At 35.1% G+C, this 25,411-nt stretch overlaps 3 protein-coding genes across 4 annotated transcripts; 1 reads left to right on the forward strand and 2 right to left on the reverse strand.

Moving 5' to 3' along the window:
* Positions 1-897: 897 nt before the first annotated feature.
* acad8 (acyl-CoA dehydrogenase family, member 8) lies at positions 898-11,877 on the reverse strand. Its single transcript, XM_056473661.1, has 11 exons — positions 11,739-11,877; positions 10,930-11,030; positions 10,054-10,223; positions 9,416-9,525; positions 8,515-8,591; positions 8,301-8,438; positions 7,309-7,444; positions 6,871-6,968; positions 5,007-5,159; positions 2,046-2,148; positions 898-1,760 (listed from the first exon to the last, which is right to left on the reverse strand). Exons 1-11 carry the CDS (start codon positions 11,851-11,853, stop codon positions 1,705-1,707), a joined length of 1,257 nt encoding a protein of 418 aa, XP_056329636.1. The 5' UTR covers positions 11,854-11,877; the 3' UTR covers positions 898-1,704.
* Positions 11,878-13,831: 1,954 nt separating this feature from the next.
* thyn1 (thymocyte nuclear protein 1) lies at positions 13,832-17,962 on the forward strand. 2 transcript variants are annotated; one of them, XM_056473506.1, is made up of 7 exons: positions 13,832-14,129; positions 14,218-14,411; positions 14,610-14,678; positions 14,759-14,851; positions 16,358-16,453; positions 16,527-16,677; positions 17,700-17,962. In XM_056473506.1, the coding sequence occupies exons 1-7, from the start codon at positions 14,081-14,083 to the stop codon at positions 17,744-17,746; spliced, it is 699 nt and encodes a 232-aa protein (XP_056329481.1). In that variant the 5' UTR covers positions 13,832-14,080; the 3' UTR covers positions 17,747-17,962. The 2 variants fall into 2 exon arrangements, with proteins under 2 accessions (XP_056329481.1, XP_056329482.1); XM_056473507.1 differs by having other exon boundaries at positions 17,703-17,962.
* Positions 17,963-17,986: 24 nt separating this feature from the next.
* Positions 17,987-24,706, reverse strand: vps26b (VPS26, retromer complex component B). The gene is made up of 6 exons (XM_056473505.1): positions 24,197-24,706; positions 23,964-24,120; positions 21,350-21,514; positions 20,662-20,837; positions 19,069-19,211; positions 17,987-18,991 (listed from the first exon to the last, which is right to left on the reverse strand). The coding sequence occupies exons 1-6, from the start codon at positions 24,417-24,419 to the stop codon at positions 18,860-18,862; spliced, it is 996 nt and encodes a 331-aa protein (XP_056329480.1). The 5' UTR covers positions 24,420-24,706; the 3' UTR covers positions 17,987-18,859.
* Between the last annotated feature and the right edge of the window lie 705 nt (positions 24,707-25,411).

A 25,411-nucleotide genomic window follows, 5' to 3' on the forward strand; every position in this document is an offset into this window, starting at 1 on the left:
AAGCACTATCTTCAAAATTACAACCACACACTTTATTTTGACTGCTACGTTGTTTTGCATTTAAGAGGATCTGGGTTGAGATCCCGGACGAGCCCCCAACTACAAAAATAAGTTAATTCCAAGTAATTCCAATTCCAAGAAAACTAAAACTCCTTCAGATGTTTGATCCCAAGAGGTACTTTAAATTTATGAGAAACAAAACACTATTATGGCTGCAAAATTTAGTTTACTATCTTGCTAAATGCATTCAAGAGGCTTTTTGTTGAGATCCCGGACGAGCCCCCAACTACAAAAATAAGTTGCTGATCTTTCTTCCTTTCATTTCTGACTTACCTGTCATTCCAAGAAAACTAAAGTTCCTTCAGAAGTTTGATCACAACTAGTACTTTAAATTTATGAGAAACAAAACACTATTATGGCTGCAACAATTAGTTTACAATCTTGCGATATGCATTCAAGAGGCCTTGGACTGAGATCCCAGATGAGCACCCAACTACAAAAATAAGTTGTTGATCTTTATTCCTTTTTTTTTCGACTTCCCTGTAACCATCAAGAAAACTAAAATTCCTTTAGATGTTTGATCACAACTAGTACTTTAAATTTATGAGAAAAAAAACTCTATGACTGCAACAATTAGTTTACCATCTTGCTATATGCATTCAAGAGGCCTTGGGTTGAGATCCTGGAAGAGCCCCTGATTTTCAATAGTCATAAAGATAATACTAAGTGAACCAAAAATTCCTTTTAAAGTTAGAACTTACAATAAGTACCTTAAATATTAAGACCAAGCATTTTATTTTCTGTTTTCCAGACTGTATTGTTTTATATACCAGAGACTTAGAGTTGTGAACCTGTATGAACTCTCCATTTATTTTTCAAAACCAGTATCTGCATCTGTGCATCCTTATATGAAAGGTTTATTTTGTTGCATCCAGTCAGTGCTATATTGTGCCACATGGCATAAAAATATGGCTGCTACTTGTGTAAACATGATGTTCAGGCATTTAAAAAAACTGTAACTTCAAACCTAACCTGTAATCATTGTAATACAAACTAAATGTGATTACACAGTACATTTTTTACATGATGCATGATTTTTATGCAAAACTCAAATATCCTTTATGTAAAGTTTCATCAAAATATAGATATTTTATGATTTTGCAGGGTGAACAAGACAGTTAGAAGTCACAACAACTATTTATGAACAACTTGAAGATCAGATTTACAAAGCCATGCTGTGAAAATGATCTGACAATGAGAGCTGTCTGTAGTGAAAAATAAGTGCTGAATACTGTATTAATCTGCAAGTACACAAAAGAGTGAAATATGGGATTTACTGATCTATTGAATTTAATCCAGTAAACTTTAATTTAATTGAATTCAGTAACTTGGTGTCGTAGCCAGTGCTTCTCTTTACTTGTCGTCTTGTAACATCCTAAAATGTATACCCCACCCCAAACTAAAATCCTCAGTGTGCTATTATAATAAACACCATAACTTAGATTCACCAATTTAAGAGTTTAAGGCATAAACGTTGTGAAGATATGCAGAAAACACCATTGATGGCTCAACAGACACTGGAGTGTGGAAGATCAGTAATCTCTACAGTCACATCATGAGGGAGATATAAATATATAACAGGCACCTGACCTCATATCTGTGCTTTTAGAAAACGACAACACAGACACTTTCCTCCTTTCAGCATCACGACTCGGTGAGCAAACTTCTGGCGATGATCATCCTCATCACTTCATTTGTTCCTAATTACAAGACAACAAATTATGGTAAATGAAAAGTAACGCATTACTTGCATTCTAAATATCATGTTTGTTTACCAAACCCAGAACACAACAATAATGAAATCCTATTACTAAATTGATATGTACGTAGGATGTTTTAACATGGATTTATGAACTATTAATTATTGTAAATATTACATGTATATTATTAGACATTACAACTACTACAAAAGCAGTCATACACTAAATTTGTATGTGTGTGTGTGTGTGTGTGTGTGTGTGTGTGTGGAAACAAAAATTCCTTACCCTCCAATATCTGATGTACTCTAATGTCTCTGACGTACTGCTGCACTGCATAGTCCTTAAGGTATCCATAACCTCCATGAATCTGTAAAGCCTGGTTACATATCTGAAAGAATAAAAAAAAGGATTAAAAAAAATGATTTACAGCACTGATCAAAAGTTATTTAAAAGTTTTAAAAATTGAGGCTTCATTCCTTTATTTTTTTGATGACACATGCAATAAAAATGGAAATATCATGAAATATTATGGTACAATTAGGGCACGAAATGCCGGTACAAAGTGACATCGTTGAGTTTTCAGCACATCAGTTTATTAACTGATGAGAAACACTTGGTTCGAACCACTTAGTGTGCTCTATTAAGAACGAGATTCAACTTCATTAACATGCATGATATAGCTTTGAAGACTCCTTTTACCTGTTAAACCGTAATTGAAACAAGTAGAAGAAGAAGTATTGTTCAGAGACATGGGTCATCAGTGTGGCATTTATAAATGTGCCGCAACGAAGGTTTTGTTTCCATTTCCTTGCGATGAGAGCTCAGCTTCTGTGTAAGGAACATTTTTTAACCCGAGAGCTTTTCGCATCTGGAAACGGTGAAATCCAGATTAGCCGCTCGTCTCCTTTTAAATAAGATGCGTTTCCAGTTGGTGTTGATTGCCTTGTCTCTACAGAATTGGTAAGTGTGTGATCAATATTTGTCATTTATGTTTATTCAGAGAGAAAGTTAGTTAGGATCGTCAGCAGTACTCTTGTTTTTAAAGACTTACCTTAGTCAAAATGATTTAGTTACTAAGTTATCTTAATATCACTACAATTTTATAGACTGAAAATCCTCTGCTCTTAGATCCGCTGTAAAAGCTACTCTCTGAATCACTGTCTATCTCTCCTGCGCCTGTGTTTGTGTTGCCACTGTGCAAATCTGCTGTAGTGCACATAATGAAACTCCCCTTTTCATGCAAGCCCTTCCCTCTTTCACCACTCGACACTCCCACCTAAACAAAGCTGGACTTTTTTCAATCCAGAGGTGTGATGCTGCGTTAACACCAGACGCAGAAGAAACCAAGGGATTGGGATGGGGTGGGGGGTTCATATTAATGAATTTTAAAATAGTTTAACCATAATATGTATATGAAAAAAAAACAACATTTATTTCTGTGAAGGTAAAAACCTGCATTTGTCACATCCTTACTCCAATTTTCAAAGTAACATCAATTTTCAAAAATCATGTTAATAAGTTGGCTTGGTGCACGAGAAATATTACATTATCTTTATTTATAATACTTAATATTATCAGTGTTGAATATAGATGTTTAATAATGAAAAAATAAATAAATACAACTCAGAAACCAGTTATTACTTTCAAATATTATAAAAGGTAATAATAAATAATAAAAGAAATGAGCAACTTCATGTGCTAATATTCAAGACATCTGTACTCTTGCATGTGTTAACTGTATAACAGGGTTTCTCAACCACGTTCCTGGAAGATCCCCATTTCCCATGTGTCCTTAACCAAACACACCTGATTCAGATCATCAGCTCATCACCAGAGACTGAGGCTAAGTTTACACTGCAGGCAAATGTGGCCCGAATCAGATTTTTTTTTTTTTGCGCACATGTGACTGTGATCTGTTTTTGTCTTGACAGTGTGAACAGCCCAAACTGCAAGGAATCGGATCTTTTTCATTCAGATTCGTGCCACTTTCATATATGGTATTAAATCAGACACAGATCTGATGTTTTGCGATGCGACCGCATTGTGAACGGGGATAGGATTACATAATCTCTGAGCGACATGCATCAATCATCATTCTGTGCTGCAAACATCATCTGCTCCTCAGCAGTGTAGTAGAATGACACACAGGGCGATTACTTTACCACAGAAAGTTGGTTGTTCATTCTGAAAAAAATTATGAAGGCAAAACTGGTGCTTGTTAATGACTGGTGCACGGGTGGATCGTGAAGCTGAAGTGTTGGATAGGGGATCCGTGTCCAACGAAGGAGGCACTTTCATTTTAAAGGATGAACTTTCTCTCTGAGAGAAACAAAGGCAGGAGCTCAACCCCCTCCCCCCCCTTCTGCGCATGTATGTTGTTTATTAAGAAGTCAAATGAAATACCTCTGCAAACACAGATAAACCAACTCACAGTTCACCTTCACAGTTCAGTCTGTGGCTGCTCATTAAGCCTTGAGGAGTTTCCGGTGGTCGCAAATGATCACAAATGATCAGAGTTTTCAATCATAAGTGACTTATTTTAGGTTTCAAATGCTAAAAAACACATTAGTAGTAGCAGAACAACCCTTTACAGTTCATAAAATACACTGCTGTTCTCTGTGAAAAGGGCAATAATCATATTAAACATAATCTGACAACGTGCTTCATATAGTACACACATTGCATGCATATTTAGACATTTCGTGCTGTCCGTTGGTTGTACTTTTGCACATGCGGGTCAGTTTAGGACCATGATCTGTTCACACTGGAAATCTGATATTTGCCACATTTATAACAATGTGAAGAGCTATGCAAAAACATCTGATCTGAGAAAAAAACCTTGCATTTGATTGATTTGAGCGCTAAAGCCTCCCAGTGTGAACGTAGGCTGAAAGACTTGTAATAGGTGTGATAGACAAAGGAGACATCCAAAACATGCAGTGTTGGTCGTCCTCCAGGAACATGGTTGAGAAACACTGCTGTATATTATCTTAAAACCCATACAGTGACAATGTTTGCTTAAAACTTGACTTATAGGGTCACTCTAACTGCATTCTAACACACTTGAAGTTCGTTTGTGTTTTTGCAAAGCGAGTGAGCGCCAAACAAGATAACGCCAGCATACACAAATCTTGAACTTCTGAACAGTCGTATATTTATGTATTTATGCTACATCAACATCACACAAATCATCCACATAAAATGTCACAGAGTGACAGGTGAGTGTGTGTGTGTGTGCGTACTTACTGAGAAACATTCATCTGTCACAAAGAGCTTGGCCATTGAGCAGAGCGAGACGGCGTCCGGTCGCCCGTCCTGCAGAGCCAAGGCCGCCTGACGCACCAGCAGACGAGACGCGACCAGCTTAGTGGCCATTTCAGCCAGCTTAAACTGCAGAAACTGAACACACACACACACACACACAGGTTTCTTATTTTAAGATGCAGTACAGAATTAAAGGCACAATATATACTGTAATTCTCACCACTAGAGGGCGCGTATTCACAACAAACAAATGCGTAGTTTGATGATTGGCTGTTTCTCAATTCCAAAAACGCAGAGAACGGACTTGCGTTCTTGTGGAGACTGGTCTTGCCAGGTGTCCTCGGATGAACGAACTCGGGAGACCACGAGAACAGAGAACGCGTCCTGTGAGGAATGAGATGCTGCGTTCTTCCTGATGGTCACATGACCTTAACGTATTTTTTAAAGTAAAATTATTTAAACATTACAACATTCATACAACGATTTATTGTGTTTCCCCTTTCAAACTATATACTATGCATAAAAACATTATAAATACACATCGCACAACATAAATAAAATATATTTTAATACGAATTTCAGCAAACAAACATTTAATGTGTTTATTCCTTTATAAAGATATCCATGGTAATGTTTACTCTTACTATTTCATTTAGGGAAACTAAGTTCTATCTCTGAACTTTAATAATAAATCTAAATAAAATGCTGCGCTTCCAACCTCCAGTCGCAATGACTTATGGGACTTCTAGAGCAAGATCAGCGCTCAAGTCTGCATCGGTGCATCCTCGATATCAAGAACACATCTGGGAAGATTCACGCGTCCTCTGTTCTTGCGGTCTTCAGTATTGGAACTGAACTTTGGCAGCTGATGATGACGTTACACGAGAACACGAGGACACGAGGACGCAAGACCGCTGAAGAACGTATATTAAGAAACAGCCATTGATTCTCCCAAAAATGACAATCCTGGTCATCGTTTACTCACCTTCCACTTTTTTTCAATCCTAACTGAGTTTCCTTCTTCTGTTAAACACAAACGATGATATTTGAAGTAATGTTGGAAACCGACAGCCATTAACTTACATGGTAATGTTTTCCCTACTATGGCTCCTTTTTTCCCCAACATTCTTCAAAATATCTTCTTTATGTTTAGTAGTCGCATAGAAATTCATAAAGTTTTAGAATAGGCATGGGCCGGTATAGAATTCTGACAGTATGATAACCTTGGATAAAAATATCACGGTTTGACGGTATTGTCATTATTGCTCTAAAATATTTTCTTTTTAAATGTCTGAGCAAAAAACTAAAACTTTTCCCCCTTTTGAACACAAAACATTTTATTCTGAGACACATTTAAAATATTTTAGAACAGTAAACATGTCAGGCTAAATTAATTATTAACTTTTGCTCTCTTCATTTGTTTCAAAAACAGATCTTTTACTATTTAAAACGGCATCTTTGGAGATCTTTTCTGCTGGTGATCCTGTTGTCCTAAAAAAACTAAAAAATAAATAAATAATAACATAATTAAAAAAAAAAATCCTACACATACTTTAGGAATGGTATTGCAGACAATTTTGACAGTTTTAAAACCTTGTAATGTGTATTTAAATATACATTACATTAAAACCTTGACTTTTCCAAGGTATACCTTGAAAACTGTTAACGTCCCATGCCTAGTTTAAAACCACTTGAGGGTGCGTAAATGCTGACAGAATGTTCATTTTTGGGTAAACTAACCCTTAAATTGTCAATCAATTCAGATTTAATACAAGGAATTGAAATTTTGAGTAACGTTTAATCAAACGTGTAAACATAAACATTTAAATGTGACCTAAACATGTACCTGACTGTTTGCTAGTGTTTCTCCAAACTGTTTCCGCACACACATGTGATCTCGAGCCAGAAGCACAGATGCATGAGCTGCTCCAAGAGAACAAGATGCTGTGGACACAACAAAAGAGGAGGTTCAGAAAAATGTGCAATTCTGTAATCGTTTACTCCTTGTTCCAAAACCTGTATAAATTCCTCCGATAAACAACAAAGATGATATTTTGAAGAATGTTAGAAACAGTGTTTTTCCCAAACTGTGGATGTCAATGGTTACCGGTTTTCCAACATTCTTCAAAATATCTGTTTTTTAAGTTCCACAGATAAAAAGAAAAAAACACTGGCAACCACTTGAGTAAAATGTAATTTCTGCATGAACTGACCCTTTAAAATCAATCACAGACAAAGGCTTTAAATAAACAGGTTATTAAATCGAAGTTACAAAACAATTCACCAATATTGATTCTGCCTCCATTTAGGCCTTTCATAGCAATGCTAAAGCCCTGCCCCTCCGTCCCGAGCCGATTGGTCACAGGGACAGCACAGTCCTCAAATATCACAGCTCTGGTTGGCTGAGAGTTCCATCCTACCTGCAGAATTCAAATCAGAACGTAAAGCACGTCAGAGACAAAATAACTCAATCCTGCCACCTGCTGGACACTCTCTAGCACTGTTTTTTTTAGATTAGAAAAGCAGTTTAGGTCTAACCATCCTAAACAAGCACAATAGCAGCAAGTGCAGCATATAGGTCTTAGTATAAGTGCAATTATGGAAAACTATTGGTAACATTTAGAGACTGATGTACTATGAACATGATACAAAAGTTGTATTAACTGTAGTCAGAGATTAATAATATGCAAATAGATATGAAGATAATATAGAGGTTTGCTTTAAACAGGAATTACAAATAGATATGTAGACATGTATATCATACATTAACAAATGTATATGTGCAGTGGATATGTACATCTGCAAATGGGTATGTACAGTGTGGTGCAAGGATTAAGTGCTATATTAAATTGTGCAATAGTTATAGGGAGAGTGTAGGGGTGCTTGGGAGTCATTCTTAAATGGATGGGTTTTCTTAAGTCTCTTCACTTTTTAATAGCACTCCTTAAGTTAATGCATTTATGTATATATGAATCCAGTGGAAGGTGTTGGAGTATAACAACAACTAAAAGGCTGTTCACACAGACGGGATACATCCTTAGCATGTTCCCACTATGCAGTCTGACTTGTTATTACTTAATACTACTGTAACATTATGCACTTTCACTGTATTTTTTCTCACTGCTGAAAATCTCTCGTCTTTTAGCTTGAGCCTCAGTTCGTGTGTTTTGGAGGGGATATGGCTTTGTGATTATCCAGGGAGAACAGGATCTTTGGCTTTCAAAGCTTGCATGCAATTGCTAGAATTTCAATGTTAATACTGCAGATGTTGACTACCTTCTTCTCTTTTTTGCCAAAGCTGAGTCCAGGAGTTCCTTTCTCAACCACCAGACAGGAGATTCCCTTTGGCCCCTTCCCTCCTGTCCTGCACATCACCACATAAACATCTGTGTCTCCGCCTCCACTGATGAACGCCTGATGGGAAACAGTGAAAACTGCTGGGAAGCTGCATGCAGATCTTTGTCAATGTCTGAATCATGTCTTTATGTACCTTGGAGCCGTTCAGGATATAATGGTCTCCTTTGAGCGTTGCGCTGGTTAGAAGTGAAGCAGCATCACTACCACTACCTGAGGGTAATGAATTTAAGAATACATTACTTTTTAACATTAAAATACTATGTTTATTATACTATTATATTATATTATATATATATATATATATATATATATATATATATATATATATATATATATATATATATATATATATATATATATATATATATATATATATATATATATGCTTTGTGTCTATCTATCTATCTATCCATCCATCCATCCATCCATCCATCCATCCATCTATCTATAAAACATAACATAAAGTGTAACATATATATATATATATATATATATATATATATATATATATATATATATATATATATATATATATATATATATATATATATATATATATATATATATATATATTTATTTATTTTTTTATTTATTTATTTATTTATATATATATATATATATATATATATATATATATAATATTAATAATAATAAAACAAAAAATATAAACACAACTTATGAACACACAAATTATAATTTCATTAAAACTTTTTCAACAAGCAGATAAACACTGTAGCTTTGAACTTTGTACTCGAAGATGTCAAGTAACACTTAAAGTAAAACTGCAGTAATGGTGTTTTAAATGTAGCTTTGACACCACAGAAATAAAATACATTTTAAAACATTTTTAAATCGAAAATTTGAATTGTAGAAATATTTGCTTCTTTATTACTTTCAGTCAATTTAATTATTTTTAACTATTGTTTTTTTCTTAACTATTGTTTTTTTTTTTTTGTATAATTAGCAGTGTGAGTTAACAATAAGAACACTGATATATCCCACACAGGAACACGAAAATGGGATCATGAACTCACCAGGTTCTGTGAGACAGTAGGAGGCAAACTTCTGCATAGAGCAGAGATCAGGACAGAATCTCTCCCTCTGCTCGTTGTTTCCGAATGTGTCAATCATCCAGGCACACATACTGTGACAACACAAGCAATAATTACTTTGGACAATAAAAAGAACCATAAATTACATGAAAGAGTTCACAAGCATGTGCCCCTTTTAAAGTAATACATATAAATTACAACACAATGACGACTATTCTTACTTAATTTTTTTTTTGTCTGAATATCTAAACAATCTTAAACCACGAAGCATTTTCTATACAAGCAAAACTTATTGTCATGATTTAGGAAATAATATGCCAAAAATAACTGAGTTTTTTCTTAAAACAAGCAAAATACTCCTATTTTAAATCAAAAAGAAGATTATTTTTCTTACCACACTGGCGGATTCTTTTGCCTGTTTTAAGGAAAAACTCACTCAATTTTGACACATTATTTCTCAAAACAAAACAATATTTTTTTATTTGTCTAGAAAATGCTTCTTGATTTAAGAATTTGTAGATATTTGGAGAATACTAGAAACAAGACAAAACCTCTAGGTAAGAAACGCATTTTTTGCAAGGCACCACTCAGCTAGCAGGGACAATTATGAGGAGACTCACTTGTGAATACTGACGTAAGCAGTCGTACTGACACAACCTGTGGATAAAGCCTCAAATATGATAGAAGTGTCCAGACGAGACAGTCCAGACCCCCCGACATCAGGGTTCACATAAATCCCACCAAAGCCCAGCTCGGCGGCTTTCCTCATGGCCTCCACAGGGAAGATTTCCTGCAAATATTGTTATAACTATTATTTTTTTGCATTTCCAAAACATGACCTGTCCTCATACCTGTCACAAGACCAACATACTTTCCTGCAAAAATAAAGTGACTGAATGCACAGAACTTACAGTTGAAGTCAGAATTATTAGCCTCCCTTTGAATTTTTTTCCTTTTTTAAATATTTCCCAAATTATGTTTAACAGAGAAGGGAAATTTTCACAGAATGTCTGATAATATTTTTTCTTCTGGAGAAAGTCTTATTTGCTTTATTTCAGCTAGAACAAATGTAGTTTTTAATTTTTTAAACACCATTTTAAGGTTAAAATTATTAGCCCCTTTAAGCTATTTTTTTCCGATTATCTACAGAACAAACCACTGTTATACAATAACTTGCCTAATTACCCTAACCTGCCTAGGAAACCTAGTTAAGCCTTTAAATGTCACTTTAAGCTGTATAGAAGTGTCTTGAAAAATATCTAGTCAAATATTATTTAGTCTCATCATGGCAAAGATAAAAGAAATCCGTTATTAAAACTTGTATGTTTAGAAATGTGTTGAAAAAAATCTTCTCTCCGTTAAACAGAAATTGGGAAAAAATAAACAGGAGGGCTAATAATTCAGGGGGGCTAATAATTCTGACTTCAACTGTATTTCAATGGTAAAAGTTGCAGAGTGCTACATATAAACAATACTCTTTCAGATGTTCGGGTTACCTTTTGGTCCCATTCTGCCATATGTGGTGCCATTTCATTGGCAGCAAAGTCAAATGCCACCTTCTGAAACTCTTTCTGTTCATCTGTGAGTCCTATGGAGGCTGTGGGAATGTATTAGGTATTTATATTAGTGGTTTATGTACTGGAAGCATCTTTTGAGGTGACAAAAGAAAGATGAACGACATGACAAAAAAACTTCGTCTGATTAATGTTAGAGCCAATCGACAGCGCTCTATACACACCCCTATGTATGATTGGCTGAGCATGTCAACAGACAACCAATGGCGGTTGAGGAAGCACGGACTTCAACTAGGTTACAGAAAATATGAATTTTTATAAAGATTTCTTGTCAATTATTTACAAATGAATGCAGACATTCATCAACTCTGAAACTCCAGGAAGAAACCCTGACGTTCAATGAAGCATCATATTGACTTAACAACTCCGTTTACTAAGGAAAATGTATTATTAAATGATATTTACATATGTAACTCCAGTAAAATTCGATTAAGGACACTCTAACACACCAAAAATAAACTTCCTATTTTTTAAACCAATGGGAGCAAACTTTCAACCTGTACCTCTACCAAAAATTAGGTCAAAAATACATATATTTAAAAGCAAAAACCTGCACCAAATTTGACATTTATATCGAATATGAGGTTAAATTAGCTAAAATATAGTCACGCATAATTAAAGCTATTTTATCTGATGCACATATCCAGTTTAGCAGTGCTAAATGACTAACTGTCCTCATCTCTCAATAAACATTGATATTATAATCAGAGGCTTAAAATGATTTAACTTACGATCAATGCAAGCTGCTATTCCTCGTCTATGCAAACTGTTAAATATTAAACTGCGTGTTCTGCCGACACTATTTGATCCCAATCGGACACCTCTTATGAGTGCCCTAGCCGCCATGTTGGTTATGTGACGCGATGACTAACAACGGTGATGATAGGTAAATGTAGTTCAAACAGACTTGATTTGTAGTTCATTTTAAAAAGGTATATGGCAAGCCACTTTAACATTTATTCCATATAACTCTAGTCTGGAGAGCTGCAGTCATGGGCAGAGTACAAAAATTGTGGGCTTGGCAAGCAGTTGCATTCCTGTTCTCAAGAACTGAATTGTTTATATCAACAATGGGGTGTATATGCACACAGACTTTTCATTTCAGCCAGCCAGCCTCAGCGCTTTCGGTGAATTGTGTTTCCATTATAAAATTGCCACGTTGAAAGTCTGATTTCTTTAAAAATCAGTGATCTTCACTGTCTGAAGATATTTGATATAAAGTGGGTCTTAGACTGGACAAAACGCACTGCATTAAAATCAATTTTCCCCTGCCTTGTCTTTAAAATATGGCAGTTTATTTTACCTCAGTATTTTCAATGGAGTTTCTGCGCTCACCTTCTGATTCTGACGGGGCTACACAGTCTTTAATCTCATTTTACGCTAGAACAACTAAATGAACGATTAAGTCTATTTAACTGAATGTATTATAATTACATTACAACATCGATGCTTTAAAACAAACCTTATAAATTGAAAATAGTCACATTTAGCTTTCACCAAAAGTTTATCATTGGCTGAAAAACACTAGCTGTGCATAGAGCCCATTACATTTCAACTAACAATGTAAATTCAACAATTCAGTTTCACTGGTTAAATGCTCAATTTTATATCAGGAACTGAATTACAACTAGTAAGAAAAGTAATTCTTGATAATTGTATTTTCACTAGTTAACTGTCCCTCCCATTTCACATATCAGAAATACAATTATTACTAGTAAAGGGCTTTTTTATTGTTAATCATGTGGCTATTAGTACAAAAGTCTGTCCTTAAAATCCACAATAGACTTGCTATTAGTAAAAATGTGATATCAATAATTAAATTGACACTAATTTAAAAGTAGGTTGCTGATATCTGTAAATATTTTTCAACATATTAGATTAACAATAGCAAAATTAACACAGTGAAATTAATCTTTTTTTCTATCAAAGTAAAAAAAAAATACTAGTAGCTTTTTTCAATTGTTGATATAAAAAATTAGGTCACTGTATCAAAAATTTAATTAATAATATCAACAATTGAATTCAAGTTATCAACAATTATTTTTGATACCAGCAATTACATTTTTGACATCCGTAAATACATTTTGACTAGAAAGTAATTAATTGCTGATCAACATTTGAATGACTTTTAAGTAGACGACGCAGTAGGTAGTGCTGTTGTCTCACAGCAAGAAGGTCACTGGTTCGAGCCTCGGCTTGGTCAGTTGGCAATTCTCTGTGGAGTTTGCATGTTCTCCCTGTGTGGGTTTTCTTCGGGTGCTCCGGTTTCCCCCACAGTCCCAAGGTGCAGGTGAATTGGGTAGGCTAAATTGTCTCTAGTGTATGAGTGTGTATGGATGTTTTCCAAAGATGAGTTGCAGCTGGAAGGGCATCTGCTGCGTAAAACATGTGCTGGATAAGTTGGCGGTTCATTCCGCTGTGGCGACCCCGGATTAATAAAGGGAGTAAGCAGACAAGAAAATGTATGAATGACTTTTAAGTAGTGAAAATACAATTGAAATTGTTGTCTTTTTGTATCAACAATAATAACTGTTCATGAAAATAACCACAGTTCTAGTGCAAACACCTTATGGCCATGGTCAGCTTAAACTTAACCATGGTTATTTCATAAAGGAAGTACAACAACTAGACAGTAGTTCCTTATGAAAATAAAAGACCTTTCATTGTTTGGAGAGGACGAACTAGTTATTTTTTTGAAGGGAAGTACTGTAATAAATACGTACTTTTTAAATTTTAAAAAAGCATAAAAAGAGATACGTGTAGGCTACTGGTGTTTTAGAAATTAAAGGATAAATCGGCTTGCCATACCAGATTACCACGTGGGGTCATGAATGCGCAGCATCAACGCAGTTTTCTGTCAAGTTTTGTAGTACATGATGGTATTAGAAGTTGCAATCCATTTCAACATAGGTCTCTTATTGTTCACATTGTGTACATTCCGTGGATGAGATTCAAATAAAAGCGGACAAAATCCAGTTCTGATCGTCCAGACCGCATGTGATCCTCCAGGGCGCTGTTTGATCACGAGTGCTTGTAAAACATTGCATTTCCTCGCACTGTCTGCCAGTGAAAAATGCCACCCAAGAAAAGAACACGAAGCAGCGCCAAATCGAATAAACACTGTAAGTAATACGTGTTATGTAAAGGCTGCATCGTTTTATATGTTTACACAAGAAGTCAAGTTAAATAATGAATGGTTTGTTATTTTAGCTGATGCAGACGCCCACCCCATTGAGGAGTCTGATGATGTTGCACAGCTCAAAACTAGCAAAGGAAAAAGGTCAGTAGCTGTAAAAGGTGATGTGGAGAAAAAGAAAAACGATGATGCCTGCAAACCATCTTACAGCCACTGGCTGATGAAGTCTGAACCTGAGAGCCGGATTGAAAATGGAGTGGATGTGAAGGTCTTTTAAAGTATTTAACTGTTTAATTGTATTTGCGTGAGAGAGTCTAGCAATACTACTATATTATAGAGAACTACAAAATACATCTATTGAATGGAAAATAAAAGGAAAACATCCTTTAGTACATAAAAAAAATCAGTCTTGAAATAAAGTGTATATGCTATGTAACAAAACATGATCTCATATCTCCAACTGCAGTTTGGAATTGAAGACCTAAAAGCTCTTCCCAATCAGACGGGATGCTGGGATGGAGTGAGGAATTATCAGGTAAACTTTGATTGATACTATATTTATCAAAATAAATCACACGTAGAACATCTTCTTAAGTTGAAAACTCTTCCCCTCAGGCCCGAAATTTCATGAGAGAAATGAAAGTTGGCCAGCAGGCCTTCTTTTACCACAGTAACTGCAAAGAGCCAGGCATCGCTGGCCTCATGAAGGTGAGGAGTCCATATACTGCTTAACATTTCTACCACACACACATAACAGTCCGCTTGATAAGTTATGGTTGGAAGGCTGTTTCCGGGTTCAAGCCTCTACTCATTTGAATTGAGAACTCAATAGCTGTTTATGACTGCTGTTGATTCATATCACACATTGAATTGAATTGTTTTTTACAATATCATGGTGTGCTGTAACTAAAATTTTAGGACGTGCTGCATCCCAGAAACTAATATTTTAATTATTTATTTGAGGACGAATCCCTGTCTGACCATCAGAGATCATCTTGCATCTGATAGAGCGTTAAAACTGTGACGTAACTTCAAGGTCCCGTGAAGTGCTTTGTAATGTAAATTTTTTTATTTGATTGATTTTATTTGATCAACTGAAAAATAAAGAGAGGGCGGGACCTCCCCCTTAAAAAAAAATAGCATTTCGTTTTTATTACAGCTCTGCCAATGAGTGTGGTTGAGATCAAGCACATCAAATGAAAAGTTAAGAAGTGTCTTGAAAGGGGCAGGGCTTGCCAGATACTAGAAAACATTTGATTGGTCATGTGATAAGAAATTGAAGTATGAGGTCAGGTAAAAAAAATTTTCGCTCCATTTAGGTGGAAGTGACAAACTGCAAGCTTTGGATGTATATATTCAATTCAATTCACCTCTATTTATATAGCGCTTTTGCAATGTAGATTGTGTCAAAGCAGCTTCACATAAAAGATCATAGTAAATTGGAACAGTGTAGTTCAGTTTTTAGTGTTTAAGTTCAGTTCAGTTCAGTGTGGTTTAATAATCACTACTGTGAGTCCAAACACTGAAGAGCAATCCATCGCCGCGCAGCTCTACAGATCCCGAACCATGCAAGCTAGTGGCGACAGCGGAGAGGAAAAAACTTCACCAATTGTCGAAGAAAAAACCCTCGAGAGAACCAGGCTCAGATGGGCACAACCATATCTCCACTGGCCAAACGTCTTGTGCAGAGCTGCAGTTCAAGTGTATATCAGGTCCAATTTCTATGAAAGTGTGTGTGACAAATAAAGGTTTGATTGATTGATATTTTCTAAATGCGAATTTTATCACCGTTGTAGAGCACACTCACTAACAGATATCCTTAAAACTAGCAGACTGAAACTAACATCTACATTTTTTAATTTCACGGGACCTTTAATTAGTCTTAAAGGCACAATATGTATGACTTTTTTTAAAAATAAAAATACCACTTCATGCTCTTATCAGCATTTACTTCAGAACTGTTAAGTTTTGCTTTCAGCCTTTATTATCGACGAAAATAAGTTTTGAATAAATTACCTCATCAATGAACATGCTTTCTGGGGGAGTTCCTAAGGATGTATTGAAGATGACAACTCCCATGATTCCACACTCAGTCTCAGCATCATTAAACTTAGCATTTGTCTATAGTGAATATGTGCCCTCTAGTGGCGAATATTACATACTGTGCCTTTAACAAGCTAATAGTGAGAATGATGTTAAGAATCATTTTTACAGATCGTTAAAGAGGCTTATGTGGACCATACACAGTTTGACAAGAAAGATGTACATTATGACCCCTCCAGCAAAGCAGACAACCCTAAATGGCATATGGTATGTGTTGACGCACACTGATAGAGGAATTTTGTATTTTGGGCATCAGTGACCAGAGATGAATTGTGTACAGGTGGATGTTCAATTTGAACGGATGGCCAAACGCTTTATTCCTCTGGCTGAGCTGAAGAAATATCACCTGCAGCACAGAGTGAAGGGCGGCCCACTCAAAGACATGGCCCTCTTCACCAGAGCCAGACTGTCTGTTCAGCCACTCACTGCAGGTTATTCACATTAATACACACTTGAGGATTATACACTACCTGACAAAAGTCTTGTCGCCTATCCAAGTTTTAGGAATAACAAATAATAACTTGACTTCTAGTTGATCATTTGGTATCAGAAGGGGCTTAGATGAACGGCAAAGGCCTCTAGATTACGCTTATTTTACCAAAAAAAAAATACGATCTTGATTTGATTAATTTAATTAGGACAGTAAGGTCTGACTTTGCTCAGACAAAAGTCTTGTCACTTAACAGAAATAAAGTACAGAATAGAATATAAAGTCATGGTGCAGTGGGAAAAGAATTAATATTGTGTATGACTAAAGAGCTTGGACGACTGCATCCAAACATCTCTGCAATGACTCAAATAACTTATTAATAAAGTCATCTGGGATAGCAAAGAAAGGGTTCCTGCAGGACTCCCAGAGTTCATCAAGATTCCTTGGATTTATCTTAAATGCCTCCTCCTTCATCTTACCCCTAGACATGCTCAATAATGTTTATGTCTGGTGACTGGGCTGGCCAATCCTGGAGCACCTTGACCTTATTTGCTTTCAGGAACTTTGGTGTGGAGGCTGAAGTATGAGAAGGAGCACTATCCTGCTGAAGAATTTGCCCTCTCATGTGGTTTGCAATGTAATGGGCAGCAAAAATGTCTTGATACCTCAGGCTGTTGATGTTGCCATCCACTCTGCAGATCCCTCGCACGCCCCCATACTGAATGTAACCCCAGACCATGATTTTTTCCCTTCACCAAACTTGACTGATTTCTGTGAGAATCTTTGGTCCATGCGGGTTCCAATAGGTCTTCTGCAGTATTTGTGATGATTGGGATGCAGTTCAACAGATGATTCATCAGAAAAAATTTCCTTCTGCCACTTTTCCAAATGATCAACTAGAAGTCAAGTTCTTATTTGTTGCTCTTACAACTGGGATCGACGACAAGACTTTTGTCAGTATAGTGTCTATATGTTGTAGCTGTAGCTCTAGCATATAATTTGTGATTTTTGTTTTATTTTCAGAAGAGTTTGAGTTTGTCCTGAGTTTGGAGAATGAAGATCCAATATGAAAATGATCATGAAAGTCCCATTCTCTAATGATTATTTCCCATTTTCTAATTTATAGTCAGTTATTTTGTAACCAATGTACATGCTGCTATTCAAGTAGCTAATGAGTATTGTACATTTTAAATACTATTGTTAATAAAATATGTTAGAAGAACACTCAATATTACCATAATTCTCCACAAACGTATGTTATCGTATAACTTTTTGTAAAAAAAAAATAAATAAAAATAAATATTCTTGGATGCAGAGGTTAGTAAATTTTATTACAATAGGGCTGATTAAATAGAAGCCTTTTGCAGAAGTTTTCACGGTTGCATGGCAGTTAATAGTCATTCCTCATCACCTGAACAGCTAATAAACAAATATTTAGTATAATACAATGAGACACGCATGTAAGAATGGAAAATTTACCTTAAAAATGAGTAGCAATCAATCACGATTTTTTTTTTTTTTTTGTACGACAGCGGGTGTAAATTTGAAAATACTGGAACTGCCGTCGATATTGACGATTCTGTTGATTGTTTCTAATAGGAAATAAACACTTAAGACACCAAATCAAAAAAAAAAAAGTCAATAAAAATATTCATGAAAAAGACACTGATTTGCACAAGTTAGTAGATGACAGGAAGTTCCCTTATTACACATTTCTACGCAGGCCTTCATTTATAACGCCCTAAATGACAGAATAATACTGTGCAGAGCTCTATAAAGCGCTAAATTCGTAAGACAAAAAGATCACAGTAAATCTCATTTAGGGCTCATTAAACAGGACAAAAGTATAGAAGCGCGATTCTGACTCCTCAGTGCACTAGACTTAAGAGGAATGTTTTGAGACGTACAACTCAATCAAATATATAACAGTGGCGTAGACATGAAAAGATTTCTGGCGTTTCAAAAAACGTTGGTCACTCGTGTAACGAAAACATGCGGAATTTGAAGGAGAAATAAAAAAATAGTTCTATACACGTTGAATTAGCTAGCCTAGCCTTTTACAAGCGTAATTCTTATGTTTTGATCTCACGAAGCGACGATTCATTTTTGATCCCTTCAAGACGTATAAAACATTATTTTGACGTAACAAGGTTCGTTTGAGCGGTTGAGGGAACGGAGAGCGTCTAGTCGGTCTCCTCTTTGGCTTGCGCTGACGTAGGTTCAGGGTTTGATCCCTCATACCTCTGGGCTGCTATGGTGGCCTGTTGGGACATACTTCTCCTCACGATGTCTCCTTTCCTCCAGAGTGTGATCTCCTGTTGGGAACGAACAGGAATGTGATCAGATTGTACTCATACTTCATTACTAAGAGATGTTGTATGCAGTAGTGGACCTGCTGTTTGAAGTATCGTCGCTCTTCCTCATCTATAAGGACGAGGTTCAGGTAGTAACGCACAGAGAACTTCTTGTTAATGTCCCTCATGGTGGGCGTCATTTCATATCCAGCCAGAAATAAGCGGATGGGGATGGACTCGCCTGGAAAGTATACAGGAGCAAAGCCATGAGCTTGAATTGCATAGTAATATCTGCCTGTTTAATGCTTAATTTTAATTCTGAATACGGTTACATATTACTGTTGAATTATTTGTTGAGGATTCAGGAGAACTAAAATCTAGGGTAATTATAGAGATGAGCTGAAATAAAAATTTTGGTCTATACAAATAATTAAATTCAAGTTCATTTGTATAGCACGTTTTACAATAATTATTGGTTCAAAGCAACTTTACAAAAGGTTCAAATTATTGCATTAAAATCAAATTAAGTTAACCTGCAATTTTACTGCTTATAGGTGACGTCTATGTGTAAATGTTTAATGAAGTGTATTAAAGGTATGTGTTGTCCTGGATGTCCTTGATGGTTGGTATCATCTCTTCGTACGAGTTGTCTTCGAAGTCCTCAATTGAGTTTATATACAAATAACCAATAGCCCTTTCTGTTTGGAAGTAAATAACTGATATATGGGCCTATAAGTACAAATCTTGGCGACCTCTTTTGTTGATGATGAAAAAAGGGCATAAAAAGTAGCTACACAAAGACACAACACACATGCTCTGAATCATTTCCACCATGTTCAAATAGCTGACAAACGACACGGGGCATTTATTTTCAAACAATTGGTTTCATTTTCAAATATGCTACAGCAGCTTTAGGGCTAAAGTCTAGTTTTTCTGTGTTACCTTTACTTAAATTACAGAAATCAATGGTTTTTGAGGTCGAATAAATAATAAAGAATTAAGATGTGTATATTTCAATATAATTTCACAGCTAAACAAAAGAAATGCTGCAAAATTTGATGCTAATTTTGCAAAGACTCTCCACATATTTAATCATTTTAGTTGCAAAAAATCTGATTTATTTACAGTTTAGGGCAAAATCGTTAGCCCTCCTCTTAAATATTTATTCTTTTTCAAATATTTCTCAAGTGATATTTAATGGAGCAAGGACGTTTCACAGTGTTTCCTATAATATTTTTTCTTCTGGAGAAAGTCTAGAATAGACTTCTTATTTTGTCTAGAATAAAAGCAGTTTTTAAAATGTTCAAACCATTTTAAGGTCAGTATTATTAGCCCCCTTAAGCAATCTTTTTTTGATTGTCTACAGAACAAATCACTGTTATACAATGACTTGCCTAATTACCGTAACTTGCCTAATTAACCTAATTAAGCCTTTAAATGTAACTTAATTAGTATCTTGAATATCTAGTAAAATATAATGTACTGTTTTCATGGCAAAGATAAAAGAAATCAGTCATTATAAATTAGATTAAAATTAAATGTCTTAAATCTTTCTGTTAAACAGAAATTGTGGAAAAATATAAAATAATTAAAATTTAACAGGAAGGATAATAATTACATATTTGTTAATAATTAAATCATTTTTTATACTAACCACAAAGAAATATGCATGATGAAAAGTTTAGCTTTACCTCTCACTGGTGCCCCATCCATGATCTCATATTTGGCGATAGTGTCATTTTCGTGGTAGACACTGGGTCCTGTTCCAGTCGTTTCCCTTTTTATAATATCGATTTCCATATGCTTAATCTTTATCCTCACAAGAAGGAAATAAATCTTCCCCACAATAACATCCCTCAAGTGGTACCTAAAGAGCACAAAATTGTGGGAGGTCAGATTCTGTGGGTTTCCTTAATCTTCTTTTAATTAACACGTTCACATAAACAAGTTCAATTATTTAACAATGATTAAATTAAAATAATTTTTAATTAGTTTAATACAAAAACAGCCCATAGTGGGACCATATATTTGCTATGTGACATCTCATTATAATTAGAAGATATTTAATTGGAATATATACATTTAATTATTAAAGTGCCCCTTGGCCAATCATAATAGACTGGACCTTATGACCAATGATAGCAGAGTAAATTCTCGGAAAGGTGGAGTTTACAGATCCTTGAATGGATCATTTCAGAAAGTGTGAGGAAAAAAGTTGACGCTGCATTGAATATTATGAAAAAGTATTTATTTTTTCAAAATGATAATAGGAACCAATTAACAGCATTAAAACGCATTTTAAAGAGTAGAACTGAACAAAACTTTGGGCTTAACCAAGATGCTTTACACATATAAACAGTATTCAGCATGGATACTTACTTGGACTTGTTGTATTCAAACTCAATATGGAGACAATCTTCAATTCCCACTTCCATCTTGATGGAGGAGTTGATCTCTGGGTACGTGCACAGCGTCTGCACTACAATATCCATCTCTTTACTGATATCATTGAGTCTTCTGCTGATTGTTGCCCGCAGAAAATATCTAAACAGATCATACTCAAGATATTAAAGTTTATTCTGTTTCTCTAAATAGTTCACTAAGCGTTACAATAAATATATATATATATATACATACATGTATATATACACACACACGCACGCACGCACGCACGCACACACACACAGTTGAAGTCAGAATTATTAGCCCCACTCTGAATTTGTTTTTCTTTTTTAAATATTTCTCAAATGATGTTTAACCGAATCAGGAAATTTTCACAGTATGTCTGATAATATTTTTTTCTTCTGGAGAAAGTCTTATTTGTTTTATTTCGGCTAGAATAAAAGCAGTTTATAATTTTTTTGAACCATTTTAAGGTCAAAATTATTAGCCCCTTTAAGCTAAATTTTTTTTCGACTGTCAGAACAAACCATCATTATACAATAACTTGCCTAATTAACCCAACCTGCCTAGTTAACCTAATTAACCTAGTTAATCCTTTTAATGTCTCTTTAAGCTGTATAGAAGTGTTTTGAAAAATATCTAGTCAAATATTATTTACTATTTACAAATATTATTTTACTATCTATCTATCTATCTATCTATCTATCTATCTATCTATCTATCTATCTATCTATCTATCTATCTATCTATCTATCCTTCATATTGACCCCATGCTATGATCATTTTCGAATATATATCAGTTCCATGAAACAGCTTTAAAGGGCTCTTGATTTTATTTCACAATTTACATTTTTTCATCTGTCTTTTTTCTTAGAGTTGCAAGTTTTTCTCTCTCAAATTAATTGCTGAATTGAACATTCAAAATGAATTGCAAAAAATAAAATGGCAACTGTATGAAAAAAAAGCCAAAACTTCAAAATGTAAGCTCAGAATTTTTGAGGAAAACAAGTTAGAATTGCAAGACACAAACTTAAAAGATCTAAGTTGCGAAAAATTTGCCAAAATTCTAAGGCAATATGGTCAGAAATGTGAGACAGGTTCTCAGATTTCTGAGATAAATGTCACAATAGCAAAAAAGTTAAAGAGAAATTGAGAAATTACTGTAATTTTTAAAGATAAATTCTATAATTTTAAGATGTAAATTCAGAATACACAAAAAACATCTGAAGAGTAATATTAGCAAGATGTAAGATGAGTTTAAATCTCACAATTCTGAATTTTTTCTTGCGATTTTCAAATTCATAGCACACAATTTTAACTTTATATCTCTTAATTATGAATTATCTCCAAATTGAGTGTCAATGGCTACAACTGCAAAACACAAACATACAAAAATCTGAATTCTGACATAAAAAGTCAGAACTTGAGAAATATAAAGTCACAATTACTTTTATATTTTGAAATCCTGTGACAGAAACAGGCCTCTACATCTGACAGATTAGTAACTTTGTTATAGATTAAAAAACAGATTGAGGTAAAGTTGGTTCTATATTCACACATTCAGACTTTCTCCTTAATAATATAATTTCAAAAAAGTATTATTTGCGAATTCTAAATAGAGAAATCATATTAGCAGCCAATGACTATCAAAGTACAACAGTCAGTTCAGTCAATTAAATAGTGCTAATGTTGTTTTGAAGTCATACTTAAATGTGACTTCAGACCGAATACTCAAAGTACCACGGTACAGAATATAGGGAGCATGTTACAAGTTGTCACTGAACAAATGTGCGAATATAAAACGAACTTTACTTCAACAGAAATGCGAGACAGAAACTCATTTCTGAGAAAAACGTCAGAATTGCAGGTTTTAAACTCAGAAATGTAAGAAAAACATGTCAAAATTGAGAAATAAACTGACTTTTTAGAGAGAAAAAAATCTTAGAATTGTTAGATGTAAACTCAGATTACATTAAATATTACTCTTCAGATGTTTTTAAGTCAGATTTCTCAGAAAAACGCTCAGTTTTTTTTGCGATATCAAATTCATAGCACACAATTCTAACTATATATCTCACAGTTATGAAATTTCTCCAAATTGTTGAAAATTAAACTTGCAACTGCAAACTGCAAAACATAAACATACAAAAATCTGAATTCTGACATAAAAAAGTCAGAACCTGTGAAATATATAGTCAAAATTACCTTTGAATTTTGAAATCCTGTGACAAAAACAGGCCTCTACATCTGACAGATTAGTAACTTCATTATAGATTAGAAACAACAGATTGAGGTGAAGCTGGTTCTATATTCGCACAATCAGACTTTCTTCTTAATGATTTAATCTCAGAATTAGATATTTGCTATTTCTAAATAGGCAAATCATATAATAAGCCAATGACTATTAAAGTACAACATTGTTTAGTTAATTAAATAACTGCTAATGCTGTTTTGAAGTCATACTTTAATGCGATGTCAAACCAAATATTCAAATTATCGTGGCAACGTTAAACAATATAGGAAGCGTTTAAATGAACGAATGTGCAAGTATAAAACCATCTTTACCTCAATAAACAACAGACAGGTTTACCTCAGCTTGACATTCTGTCCAGTGTAAGATTCATATGGCTTTTCCACATGGGTGAACTCAAAATCAAAGGTCTGCGACTGTGAAAGTTCACCAGGCCGGGCAAGATCCTTCACTAACGACACAAACTCATGATGGTTCCCTCTGTCATAGTAGAGCTCTGTGAAGCACACCACCACACGTTTACACAAACACAACCCCTACCCTAAACGTCCATTCACCAACAAAACACTCACCTATCTGTCCGACGAACTCGATTTTAATGCCATAATGTTCGAGTCTCTTTCCAGGGGTCTTGAGAGTCACGTTCACTTTGCCACTTACAGTTTCGCCATCATAGAAAAGGAAATATTTGTCCTTTTTGCCATCTTCAGTCTTGTGCTCAACTTTCTTCCTGGTGTCAGCGTCATTCAGCACGATATCGATCTCAGCGGTCTGTCCAAAGCCGAAGAAGCTCATATTCCTGTCAATAATACTGTATCATAAAGCATAGATCAGTTGATTGACAGCTGCTGCGCTTAGCTACAGGTGGCTGTTCAATTCACGGGCGCTCTGATGCTTTATTTTTTAATAACAACCGGCCTTTAAAACAAGTGCATACGCTGTTCGACTGAACTGTACGCGATTTAATTTAAATATTAATATGTTATGGTCGAAATCTGACGCATATTTCTGTTGTTTTTGGTTTAAGTAGCTGGATTTGCAGCAGGACAGCAGACAGGAACGATATTTGCCAGTAGAACAACTTCCGCACTTCCTGGATCCTCCTGCAGGTGTACTTTCAAAATAAAAGTCTGGGTTTTGTTTCATAATAAAAGCTTGTGGAATGCGAATATTTAAGAGCGCTAATGTTAGAACAAAATAGATATCTAATTGCAAGATGTGAGCGGAAATTTTTCCAAAAAAAAGAGGAAGAATTGTGAGTAATAAAATAATTATTAGGGGAAAAACCTTTTTTGTTGTGACTGTAAAACCCATTCTTGTTTATGAAGCAGTAAACTGAGTTCTGGAGTGCCATTTATTTTGGAAGTGATTTTTCTCCTGTTTCTTGGTTTAGTTAAGGAGTAAGGGATTATATTAGGTAAGTTAGGAAGCACAGTGGGTAGCGCTGTCGCTTCACAGCAAGAAGGTCGCTGGTTCGAGCCTCGGCTGGGTCAGTTGAAATTTCTGTGTGGAGTTTGCATGTTCTCCCCGTGTTGGCGTGGGTTTACTTCAGGTTCTCCGGTTTTCCCCCACAAGTCGAAAAACAAGTGCTATAGGTCAATTGGGTAAGCTAAATTGTAAATTGAGTGTAAATGAGAGTGTATGGATGTTTCCCAGTGATGGGTTGCAGCTGAAAGACATCCGCTGCATAAAACATATGCTGGATAAGTTGGTGGTTCAATTCACTGTGGTGACTCCTAGTTAATAAAGGGACTAAGCCGAAAAGAAAATGAATGAAAGAATATTAG

This window comes from Danio aesculapii, chromosome 15 (assembly GCF_903798145.1).
Source record: "Danio aesculapii chromosome 15, fDanAes4.1, whole genome shotgun sequence".
NCBI classification, from domain to species: Eukaryota; Metazoa; Chordata; class Actinopteri; order Cypriniformes; family Danionidae; genus Danio; species Danio aesculapii.